The 13,299-nt window shown below is 38.6% G+C and overlaps 2 protein-coding genes across 2 annotated transcripts in view; both read left to right on the top strand.

Annotated features, from left to right (window-relative positions):
* Nucleotides 1–8,577, top strand: part of LOC124126953 (blastula protease 10-like) — an 85,149-nt gene extending 76,572 nt beyond the window's left edge. Inside the window, exon 6 of the mRNA XM_048398641.1 lies at nt 8,429–8,577. Coding sequence (XP_048254598.1) covers nt 8,429–8,542 — 114 coding nt within the window. The 3' untranslated portion in view covers nt 8,543–8,577. The remainder of the gene's footprint in view (nt 1–8,428) is intronic.
* The window catches only part of LOC124120816 (deleted in malignant brain tumors 1 protein-like), a 66,950-nt gene continuing 62,219 nt past the window's right edge, over nt 8,569–13,299 (top strand). Inside the window, exons 1-2 of the mRNA XM_048398642.1 lie at nt 8,569–8,607; nt 11,186–11,333. Of these exons, the coding sequence (XP_048254599.1) occupies nt 8,569–8,607; nt 11,186–11,333 (187 nt within the window). The remainder of the gene's footprint in view (nt 8,608–11,185; nt 11,334–13,299) is intronic.

Consider the following 13,299-nt stretch of genomic DNA (forward strand, 5'->3'; position numbering starts at 1 on the left):
GCTAATCCCTAGTCTATTACCTATTTCATACAATGGAACAACCCAAGAAACATGAATAGATTGAGATAAATATTAAATTACGATTGCGATATTATTCAAATTTCATAATACATTATAAAAAAAAATGTTCATTTTTCAAAATTCATAATACATTATAATAAAATGTTCATTTTTCAAAATGCATAATACATTATAATAAAATGTTCATTTTTCAAATTTCATAATACATTATAACAAAATGTTCATTTTTCAAAATTCATAATACATTATAATAAATTTCATCTCAAATGTTCAATTCACTCTTTATCCCAGCCTGAGGAAATGGCCAACTGCATCTAGAACCTGCATTGGGGATTTCACCTCTCTATTCAACTCGTCTATTCAAGACGGTTCTCCACCTCTCTGTACGCTCTCTTCCTGCCTCTTGGAGCTGCTCCAAAGTTGAGCTGTAAAATCTTAGCTCGTTCTGCCTGTTCCACTTTCCTGACTACCTCCACAAAATGGTAGATGTTGGGATGTCGGTGAGGGAGACCTCGGTTGAGTCGGTTATGAAAGCCTTCCAGGTTGTTGTTCGTCCTGGGACCTGTTGTACCGTGATGGTTCCACAGTGGTAGGGGGAATCATGCTCCGTGGTCGACCCAGGTAGTGACGATGTAGTCGTTGAAGGCGACAGCTCTCGGTACATCTGGTGTGGTGTCCGTTGCGTCAACCCACGTGTCCTCTGTAGCATTCCTCATCACGGTTCCTACTGTCGTGAGTCTTCCTCTACATGTGGACTTGACACACTACCAGTGTACGCAAGTCAGTCTCTCGACATTCTTAGTGTGAAGATAACCAATAGGACTTGGGGCTTTCCTCTCTGTGACATAACAAACTCAACATAGCGAAGCCCAGACATGTTGATGTCATGTTAGTCAGTTTCAAGTATCTATATACTAAACATAGCCATCTCAACTGTAAATCGTCCATCTCAGTTTCTCAGTGTAATAATTGTTTCTTCCTATTGTTATTTTTGTAATTTATAAAAATTGTCTTCTCATCATATAGGCATCTTTCATTACACTTACATAGTCCCCTAAAGCTCTACCCCTTTCATTTCTACTACCTCTACTCCAGACCTTAATCTCTCCTTTAGGTGAGTTCATAATACCAGACAGGTAAATGCCGCGTGTTGTTTTAACTGATTGTAGGGGAACTGGGTTGTAGGGGAAATGGGATGTAGGGGTTTTGGGAGATAACCAGTAAAACATACTGTATTGCTGACAATTTGCTATAACAGTAAATAAACACCTTATATCTTCTTCAGCTGTATTTGTCACATCTTTTAGAGAGCAGAAAGACATCAACTTGGCTTAGCTTGTACCAGTAAACACTGTATCGTGATACGTATGGTATCGTGACCCCTGTATCGTGATACGTATTGTATCGCGACCCTCACGTATCGTTACACCTCTAATGCTTATGTAAGACAATTACTGAGTTCGGTAATTGGTGTGTGAATTATTTCTTTACAGAGTTATGCCCCCTTGATCCATGAAATTTTACTTGGTGCATGTGCTGAAGTTAGGTTTTATAAGAGATACTTAGAAAGACTGAAGGTTTTTTTCCAGAGACGGGACCTTTTGTGTGTATTAATTTCACATTTAATCAATTTTTCTGATGACATAAAGAGGCCAAAGTGGCTTTTTCTTCTGAAGGCTCAATAGGACTCTTTTTTTATGGTCTATGTTAAAGGAGAGGCACTGGCCACCAAACTGTGGATGCCCTAGCCTATAATAAAAACGAGATAAGAGTGGATTAAATGGCCGAGGGTGCGCAGGTACTACATTAATCCCTCGCTACAATGCTACCTTCGGGGTCCAAATAATTGATAAGAATTATGAATGATCAGCGGTTTAGCCGAGGTGGAGTTGTAGGTAGTAGATGACCAACAAAACAGTATACATGCTCTGCCTACCTACCACTATCTACGTTGCACGTTTCAGAGTTTAAAAAAGATTAGAATAGAAGTTGTTTATGATTCATAGTGTAAAAAACGATTTATCGAGTATTAATATGCACTAAAAAACATATCGTATCCCTTAAGTGAATTCAGGCGAATAAACAGGTATAACAAACTTGGTCAGTTAAAAAGATGAAATTTGATATAAAAAATGACTAGACATGATGATTTACCATTGTATTTCCTGCTCTCCAAGGCATTGTTTGATAAATATGCAGAGATTAAGATGACCGTGTGTATTTTCTCGTAAACTAAGCCGGAAATAGCAATCAGATGGCTCACGTTTCCTCCCAATCTACCGGTGATTCAGTTAAAAGGTACCCAATGATACAACTTCAAAGAATTTTGATGCAATGGTCGGAAAAAATTATATCTGAAATTATTATTTTATCAGGAATAATATATTCCAATATCGTGTTATTTTAGTTGGAGCTTCCACCATATATACTTAAAATTATAAGAACCATTAGCGTAGCACTTTGGTACAGATGGTATGCAGGATATTTTTTTACGTATGGAACGATTTTGACCAGTCACTGTAAGGACTTACCGCGCTACATGTATTTCGATTGCGAAAACGTTATGGTTACATTTAAAAGTCCCACTGCCTCAAATATGACTTTTAGTGGGTCATGATACGGCATTTATGATATGTGTATCCATTCTCTTGCAACTGAAGTTTGTTTCAAGGCGTCAATAGCAGTGACCTGACCGTGGTTGCTGTAAATAACAGTGAGTTGTATGATCTAACGATCACTTCGCATACTATTTTGCCAAAATTATTGTGAACATTATAATAATTATTGAATGAAATTATGAATAAAATTAATAACTATATTGCAAACATTAGTCCAGATAAACAATGAACACCTTTTTATAACCAGATATTATAGTAAAAAGATTAACTTCAGTTCCGAATTGTTGACTATTTCCGGTGTTACATGATTGCGGTGATCAGCTGATAATGTTTTTGAGATGGGGGAAATAGTGGCAATAGTGTTAGCATGGGTACAGACAATCTTTGCCTTAAACAGAATATTATACCGGAGGCACTGCAGGATTAGGTAGCGGAGAAGGATCATTACTCTTGGGGCTTTGGGGGGCGGTCGGGTAGCCTAGTGGTTAAAGCGTTGGCTCATCACGCCGAAGACCCGGGTTCGATTCCCGACATGGGTACAATGTGTGAAGCCCATTTCTGGTGTCCCCCGCCGTGATATTGCTGGAATATTGCTAAAAGCGGCGTAAAACCATACTCACTCACTCACTCACTCACTTGGGGCTTTGGTAGACTGTTTGTTGATGATTGCGACGACGGCTTGGTTGTCGCAGAAAAAGAGGACCTTTTCCAGTGAGATGGGGAATAGCTCCAGTAGTGGCAAGTCGCATGTAGTTCCATCCGTCACCCACTGGTTTGGCCATCTGCCACTAAACCATTTGCCCTCCAGGTAGGGCCCAAAGCCAGCCCCAGCGGCTGCATCTGTAAACAGCTAAAGCAAATGGCTGTCTACCCACAGTTGATCCTGAAACACTGAAATGCCATTATAACGGGTGAGAAATGTTAACCACATTTGTAAGTCTTCCTTGACCCAGTTGGTAATCCTAATGTTGTAAAATGGTTGTTTACTTTTGCTGAGCAGATCCATAAGCCTACGGCTGAATGCCCTCGCCATTGGTATAGTATAACCAGGGTATTTTAGAAAAAGGGTTTTTCGTGTTTACTTAAAATCTAGTTTACTTTTGGGTAAAATATAGACGCATATGAGAGAAGTGATTGAGCAGGGTGAGGGCATCACCCCTGGGGCAAGTGATTATTGGTTTTGCTTCTCTTAAGTGATAGAGTATAAACTTTTCATTAGTACAATGAATTATATTAGTAGAATTGGTCTTGAAATGGGAATGTCAGAAGGGAGATAGATGGATGGAACAAAATGGTTAAAACTTGTGTTGATCAAATATTTCTGAGTACTACTGCTTGATTGAAATGTCTAAATAACATGATTAAGTATCTTTTTCGGCGCCTTCCAGTCTGGCAGAGTACTTGAGGGTATTTGATTATATGAGTATGTCCGAGCTGACCAATGACCTTAGGGAGGTAATCAAATTGGTTAGTCAGAAGGGCTTGATGGTAAAACTAATTACTATGGAAATTGGGGAATGACCATTATGACTCATTTCTCATGATGTCAAATGTGATTTTGGAGGGATGAGCTAAATTTATCATCGATAGTATTTTGTTAGTTGTCTGAGAGTGGTGCGGGGAGTCGGGAGCATACAGCTGAACAGAAAGGTTGGAATCAGAAATGATCCCGAGTCTGAAAAGAAGTAGAGTTAAACGTTCATCAGCAAAACCATGAGGCTCTTCAACGCATCATCTAGGTATGTGTGTTTACTTAAGTAATTCAGGCAACAACAAGAACTTATCTGAGGACCATGTGTGTATATTTATGATTAATTCTATCATAAATAAAAAGGACTTGAGCAAACCAGCTGACTTGTGATTTTGAGAAAGAGCTACATCATCCCTAGAACCAAGGAGTGGTTGATAAGTACAAGTGACCAAAGGTAGAAGGGTAAAGTACCCGGTACCTAAGGTTACAATAGCCCTGCACATTAAGTTAAGTTTGCCTATGAGGGACTGAAGGGCCCTTTTTGTGACCTTTATGTTATCAGTCGACAGGATGTCTTGGATTTCCCCTGTCACCTCCTTGATCTTTGACTCAGACTGTCAGACTTGTTGTGGGCAATAGGGACCCCAAAATGTTCCAGTTTATGTATGCATCTGGTAAGGTTGTCTAAGCACTGTCTGGCGCCTGCTGTGCCTGCTGTTAGGAAGTCGTCCAGGTAATGCATAATCTGGCGCTTTGGTAGATGGGATTGCATGCACCATTGCAAGAAGGTACAAAATGTTTCAAATATGGCGCAAGATATGGAGCAGCCAAATGGTAAGTTACCAGGGTTAGAAATTGGCACTAGTCCTATAGTCCTTGCCAAATTGCCCAATAGTAAGGGTATCCTAAGGACTAGTAGAATTTTGACATTTTTAAAGGTTTTGCTATATGCTATCATTATAAGGACTAGTGGACTGAAACTGTTAGTTTCTACCGCCGGTAAGCATTTATCGAAATAGAACTCACCTTCAAATCTGATGCAAACAAGAACAAAATTGGATTGGTGGAATGGTATAACTCTTAAGGCCGACTTAATGTCGAATTTTGCTGGTAATGCTCCCTTTCCTAGTTGTTGAACCATGTGAATAGCTTCATCAAATCTGCCATACACCACGGAGCAGGCCTCTGTGTCTATAAGGTCATTTATAGATTTGATCTTTGGATAGGATAAATGGTGAATTAGTCAGATTTCACCCGTGTGCTTACCTGAGTGTTGAACGTGGCCTGGCTGCTTCTTTGGCACCAGACCTACAGGGGATACTTGAACATTGTCAAGGTCCACTTCCTTTTGTAGCTTTTGTTTAACGTAGGTTGCCATGTCTTTGTGAATCTCTGATTGCAAGTTTCGTGCAAGGCGGCTAACGGCTACCCTGGAACTCAAGCTTGAAACCAAAACTAAAACCTACCCATAAGTAATCTGCGTCTCTATAATTGACCTTATATAATTGAGCATATTGGTGTAACCAGGGTGCCATTTCATTGAGATCTACTGGGGAAGGGGCCATTGAATTTACCTTTCTTGTCTGACCAAGCCGTGTCACTGGCATCCATGTTAAGAGCTTCGGTGATTCTCCCTATGGTGGGTGAACTGAAGCCGAGCTGTACCTCTTGGTATGCACTGACCGGGTTGGGTGCTGAATGTTCTAGTAACTGAAGTATTTTATCTAGTTGTTGGTGTACCTGGCTATCCGAGTAATAAGCCTGCGCTGCATTTATAAGCTGTGCAGATTGCATGTTAATTGCGTTGTTGGGAGAATTGTGGACATGCCACACTCCCGTTATTTGAAAACTCCCCATCGGCTGTGGCCTCCTGTACTACATGAACTCCCTGGGTTTGCATCCAGGTTGTCCTTGCCTGCTTGGCACCCCTCATGAGTTGTGGTTGATGGCTGCTCTTTCTCTTGGGAGGCATCACGGAGAGTTGAGTTGATGAAGGCGGTAATCATCAAGTGGTAAATGTCCCTGGGGTGAGCTTCGAGAGTGAAGCAAAATAAATTTGATACGATCAAGTGCTGAAATGGATGGTATTCGAAGTGTAAATCGGCAAATCAAACACGATTGTGAACAAAGAAAACGAACAAAGTGAGAGCAATTAGATATGGCGAAACGTGTGTATTTGAAGAGAGAAGTTGCACGAATGGCTATAGACGATAGAACAAAGGAGGGGTGACGTTTGTGCCCTGGGCACGGGGCAGGGTGCTGACCTGGGGGTGGGGGGATTGAGTTACAGCAGTAATTAGCCCATGGTTTGGATACGTGTGATAAAGCCACTTTGTAGTTAGTACAAAATGTAATTATATTCAATACTTTATGAACAAACAAAATTCTAATGTGCCCAATGGCGGGGGGTAGTGATAACGCTGTTTTGCTGTTGTGATATTGACCTTATTTTCAGGGTCTCAGTTTGATTGTTTGATTTTGGAGTTTGTACACATTTGGTAGCGAATATAATTCGGAAACCTACAGTTCTAGCTGATTTTTATGATGACATTTGATTCTTAAGGAAACCTGAAGTTTAATTTGGAATAAAGAAAGCAAATGTTTCCAGTATGGAAATGTGAACCCAGCTTGTTATATAAAAATCCCTCTTTTTAGAAGAGAGTTGCCAAATAATAAGGGCCACAACAACTTTCAGTGTCACTTGGCCAACTGTTCTTCCCCTTTTATTACTGGGTAATATATATATATATATATAGTAATAATTAACTAAGTGGAGTAAGATTGAACACAGTTTTAATTGGCTAGCGCTTTCAACTCACTGCGTACGAGTCTCATCAGGCCATAGCTGAATAACGGACATGAAGTAGTAACATACAGTTACTTGACGTCATAACATTTAGGAGAACTTTGACATCACAATACCAAGGTGACAATGGACAAATAACTTAAGACTTTACATTTAACTTAGGCATGTATTTATGAATGAAATGTTGCTCTTTTTGAAACAATGTAGGTTCATGATCAAAATTTAGCTTATATAGCGGGAAAACTAAAACATTGCCGCTTCCACATGTATCTAATTGTTCACTGAGTGGAATCGTGCGGTTGTGTGGCTGCTTTTTTTGTGATGTACGAGTTTAGATTGATTGTTTGTAGTGGATGCAATGAAAAGTATATCAGAAAGACAGAACTTAAATTAAAAAGAATGAATCTTCACTGTTCACAAATAAAGCAGCCACACAAACTGTGTTCAATCTAACTCCACTTATTTAATTATTACTTTATTGTGCCTGAGAGTTAGAACTTTACTGTGCTTTATATATATGAGCTTTAGTTACTCAGAGAAAATAGGACTAGTGTAATATATCAATGTTTTCAGAGGTGATAGTATCAGAAAAGTGTTAAACAGAAATGTCTTTGCGAGGCATTTAGAAAATTGAGAACTAAGTAAGGATAAGATATATGGATAAACAGCCTCTTTTTTACAATAGGAGCGTATCAGTTGGTGATTTGCTTAGTGTCAGTGGGCTGGTGGCTTATAAATGCAACTTGCCTTTATTGAAAGTTGAAGGTTGGCATTTGTAAATACATGCAGAGTAGATAATCATTTTTCTCAGATTTAAAGCTATCTGATGACTGAGATAGCTTTTGCTCTCAGGTAAGTGAGTCACATATCAATGTCTGATTCCAATTTGTCAGTGAGGTAATGAAATTTTCTACAACAGAGTCGGGCAGGTAGGAATTAGTTTCACCTATCCCTACAGAAAGGTTACCAACCACTGGATAGCCATCAGGCAGCTGTTTTGATCACTGGATGTGCTGTGATGTGTCACATCACTTACTTGATAGCAGTGTTAGAACCTACACCTAAACGCAGCTCCTATTGTAATAAAGAAGTTGTTCATCCATATATCCTTACCTCATTGAACAGAATTTGATATAAGATGTCTGTCAAAGTAGGAATTGTTGAGAGCAGTTTATCTGTCACACATAAGTAGGACATGTAATTCATCCTCTATACACTTTGTTACTTGGTGATATAACGACGAAAGCTTTCTGCATAAGTTACAGTTTTATATCTTTCCTTAACCTTGTATACTTTACTCTTTACTTTACTCTTAATTATGCTGGTATTGGTAGAGAAATATCTTTCCACATTTAAAAGTGATTATCTTCTGTTTTGGAACCAACTTTTTAATTTATACTCATTCACACACTACAGTAATTTGTTTTTAAGTTCACAGATTTCTCTAATTTCTTCATAAAAAGATACATTGTAAACATGCCATACATTCAAGCCTTAATGTTTCTACTTCAGGATGCGGAGGGCGCTACACAGGCTCATCTGGCTCCATCTACTCCCCTAACTACCCTGGCCATTATGGCTACAACCTGCACTGTACCTACATCATTGATGCAGGAGAGACATTGATCACTCTTGTGTTTGAAGATTTCTTTATGGGTAGTCTAGGCCCCTATTCGGAGGATTTTGTCGAGGTATGTGTTGTTGTTATTTTGTTTAAATGTATGCTAGGTATTGTGCACTTTAATTTTAAAGCAATTAGAACCAATATGGCATGAAGCATGCAGATAAGTCTACCAGATTAGTGAATATTTAAAAAAAATTCTTTTGCAGACAGCAAATAGAACATAATACTGATACGATACTTATATGAATGACCCTATTTTCCAATCATCAATAAGAAATTTGAAAGGCTAATGATTACACAATCAAACAGCATGATGTTTGTCAATGTTGGTGAATGGATATAAAGAATGTTACATCTTTATATTGTAGGGCTGCACGGTATTACTGGTATACCGGTAAACCGAAATATGAAATTGAACCAATTACGTATCGCGATATGTTTGTGATGTAGCGGTATATTGACAATGATTTTGTGTTTTCAAATTTAACTTGCTTAACTCTTTCAACACCGTAGGCCTGTAGATCATCTATACCTACCAAGAAGCATCAAGTCCCAAGACACCGTAGGCTGGTAGACCGGCCAATCCATAGTCATGTCAAAATAGTATATAATTTTATAAACCTACCTGTCATATCATTCATTTATTAAATCTATCACATTTTACAATGTCTGTAATACGTATTCTATTTCAATTATCATTTTATCATTTTTTATCGATAGATTAAGAAATTTTTCACTATTTCACGCAATGTTATTGAAAATAGGTAAGTGGATTTTATGAGATCTTATATTTGCCACAAATCGTCAAATGTTTGCTTCCTTGGGCCTAAATCTGGATGTTATGAATGTGTTAGCTTACATCTTTTTATTTACAAGAAGCTTAATTAAGTTGTAAATGCATTATTTAAATAGTAGGATAAACATAACTTTCATATTTATAAACAATATAGATCAGACCTTTCAAATTGTGTACAACATACAGCAGCAAAGATGTTTTACAAGCAGATATTTTCTTTGATAAATGTTGGCTTAATCTATCACACCATCAGAGAGTTAACTTACTGTAAAAGTCCAGTTTCCACCCTTGCCAAAGTAGGCTGGTATCATGGAGTTATATTTTGGCTGGACTAGCGGGTCTATGCATAGTCCAATCAAAATCGTGCAACGAAATCGAAACCCGGTTCGTAAACTGTCGTGCAGATTTCGGTCAATTGCAGGATTTGCATAGCATGTGCACTGCCAACTCATTGTCAACAGATTTTCCAAACCTTTTCATGTTTTTAATCAAGGTGCTCACATGATTTGATGCACTTCACGATGTAAGACCCGTTTTATCACAATATAGATCTTGATTATCGATCAAATCGTCTTGATTTTCCTTGAAACAAATGCAAGCGATGGAATCTGATTGGTCCATAGGAGAGGCTTAGAAGGGACATAACTCATAATAACCACTGGTGGCGCTACGATCGAGGCCAGGAATTCCAGCCTAGTTCGGCAAGGGTGGCAACTGGACATTTAAAGTCAGTTAACTCTCTTGCCTTGGGAAGATGCTATCACACAAGAGTCTCTGGAAACTCAGTGTCACAGCAGTAAATGCTTCTGGTTGACTGGTGTTGAAAGAGTTAAAACAACTGATATTGTCAGTCTTTTTACCTACGATGTCATTGTTATTAAACTGTGCGAAGATCTCTTTGATAAACCATTACAAGCTTATGTTACCACAAAGACTGGACCCATATACATAAATACCTCCATTTCTTCCTGAACCTATGAGCTCAACGGATCCATGATATCACTGAGTCTAGATCATATACAGAGTGAGATCTTTCTATAATCCATACAATAAACTAATGTTCATTCATTAAGATATTGATGGGTGTTGGGAACAGTACCTGTGAATATTTATGATTTAACACACACATTTATATACAGTTTGACAGATCATAATAATATGAATATCAAAATTCATCACCACTTGCCAAGTTCACTAAAATGTCACCAGTGGGAAGTTGTCACAGATAAACACGAATGCTAACCATGTCTGATCTTCTTTTACCATGGAATGCATGAACTGTTTGAGACACTTCTTTCCATCACACAAAAGAAAACACTGCAACATAAATGTTTTGGCACACTGGGATAATAAAAATCAGTAACGTAGTCATCAAAATGCTTGGGCGGTCTCCTTTGTCTGACGGGATGCCTCTGAAGAGGTAGTCTGGGCACGTCCTGGACAGGTGTGCTATCATTGGAAATAATTCTTACAAATACAATACCTTAATTACTTCAATGCCTGAAATCCTCTATTTTGGCTGTAATCACACTAAAATCTTTAGATTTTCAACAAGTCCTCTTCATTGTCTATAAGCTATCATCATGTTTGAGACCTAACACAGGAATTTGTAGTTATTATTGGTATTTTTATTTGTGTATAGCTGTGAATTCATGTGGACCGTTCAAATTGTACCCAGTATTTAATTTTGTGTGTCTGCCGCGAGCATTCTCGAAAATGTCATATACTGATAGAAATGTGGCGTAAAACAACAAACGAAAAAGAAAAACAGATAAATCGCGAAAAATCTTCATTTCCTAGACCTACATGATTTAGATTTACATGTAATTACTCCATTTGTAATCTGCAGGTTTATGACGTCTCCGACAACCTCCTTGTCCGTCTAAGTGGAGACAGACGGGGCTACATTGTCCAGTCAGCTGTCTACTACCGTGTTGTGTTTACTACGGATGAATATTATACCGGTACCGAGAAGGGATTTAAGGCTGTATGGACAGGTATGTAGATGTGTACTTCCATGATATTTTGCTTGCTTTGTAATTTGTCTCCATTTACTTCTAATCACTTCTATCACTTCACTATCCCCCTATCATGGGGCACATTAGAAATTAGTTCATATAGTAGTGCATATACATGGAGAAAGGGAGACTAACTTCAGAATCTTTTTTATACAAAAACTCAATCTTGACAACTTCACTGAAACTTCAATGTGAAAATATTTTAACCCACTGTCAGGAAGTAGGCTGGTTCAGATGCCGTTTGTAAATTGTGGTTTGTGTTTTTCTTCACAATAATTCACCATATATATACCTTGTACAAGTTCCTTTGTCAAGTGGTATGCCTCTCAATTAGGTAATTATGGTATCGGTTCTTTGACAACCATGTGCAGGTCTTTTTTTTATAGAAAATCCAACATAGCACAACAATTTCAGTATTTCGTTAATATGAGTATTAAGTTTCATAGAAGATATATTAAAAGAAATATGGATATATGATCCAGAAACAACCCATCTGGTTGTAAATGTACGCCCTGGTAATGAAAGAAACCTGAATTTTGGTTAAGTAAAAAAATATTAAATGGTTTCCAATTTATGCTCTGGAAACTAAATGTGATTGCTGAATGGACGAACAGACTCATGGACAGACAGCACCCATTCCTATGTGCCCCTCTCACTTTGTGGCAGGGGATAATAAAATAGTTCTTTGTCGGGTTTGAAGCACCTTTATTTCCTTATAATATATCCCTTTTGTGGTGATATGACATGACACTAAAGTGTATAATTCTTGCGAATCCTCTACCTCTATAACATCTTTGCCATAAATCCTGTATTTTGGCTTTAATCACACAAACTAAAATTTTCAGATTATCAACAGACGTCCTCTTCACTGTCATTTACACAATTAGTAGTTCCCAATATAGCACTATAGCAACCCAAGCTATGATGTGCGTAATGGCGGGAACCTCACTTCTTTCCTGTGTTTGCTAGAGTCAACACCTATTGTTATAGTTGTAACTACCTATCACTTGGTATTAGTCACATTAATCTTAGATTGTTCTATAAGTTTTCTTAAAACAGACATATTGAGTCTATATCAATAGCTGCTTATTATAGTGATGATCGTACTCAAGTGAGTATAAGGCTGGTGCGAGGTGTTTGTGAGGTCGCAATGGAGTCTCCCACTTCTTCTGCTTGTAAGAAGTGTGGCCATTTTATTGTCACGGAAGATCCATCAACTGACGGTACCCAAGCTGACCGCTCGGACTGCATGGGACTGTCCAACCGACCGAGATAAAGATTACATCATGGGACAGTCCAGCGGTTTGATGGAGGACAATCATTCCCGTAAGGGCTCCGTTATACACAGGCAGTCATCACAAGCTGCACGGACCTTACTCATAGTGAAATCCTGGCCACCAGCAGATGATGAACCGCACAGGTAACATGTTGAGAGTATGGATTATGACAAACATCCACCCCTCCCGGGAGTTACCCACGGTCATTCTGAGGTGGAATCGGACCTATATGAAGAGGTTAATCAGGCTGACAATTCACACCAGTGCAATTATACAGAAGGATACAGCTTTGTTGAACTCATTGAAGAATTGTATCATCTTATGCCTGTACTCCAACCTCCAGTGACCAAAAATTCACCACCTAAGATGCCAGAATACGGAGGATGTCATGTTCCTACATCATCTCAACACATCCACCAGACATTGCCTTGGCCGAGTTATGCAGGCAAGGTGGTATATCAGGCGTCTGATAATCTACTTAAGCTCAGACATGATGACCGGCTACCCTTTCCCACATTGAAGTGGAAGTTGTATAAAATACATGATTCTCCACTTCCGGATCATCAAGTTTTGGATGAAGACTTTATGAAGCCAGTACGCAACCCTAATACTATTGTCACTGTAATTTACAAGCCTTTTGTATATTTCAGTCAGTAGACAGTGAGATG

Source organism: Haliotis rufescens, unplaced genomic scaffold (genome assembly GCF_023055435.1).
Source record: "Haliotis rufescens isolate VD_foot unplaced genomic scaffold, xgHalRufe1.0.p SCAF_18, whole genome shotgun sequence".
Lineage (NCBI taxonomy): Eukaryota > Metazoa > Mollusca > Gastropoda > Lepetellida > Haliotidae > Haliotis > Haliotis rufescens.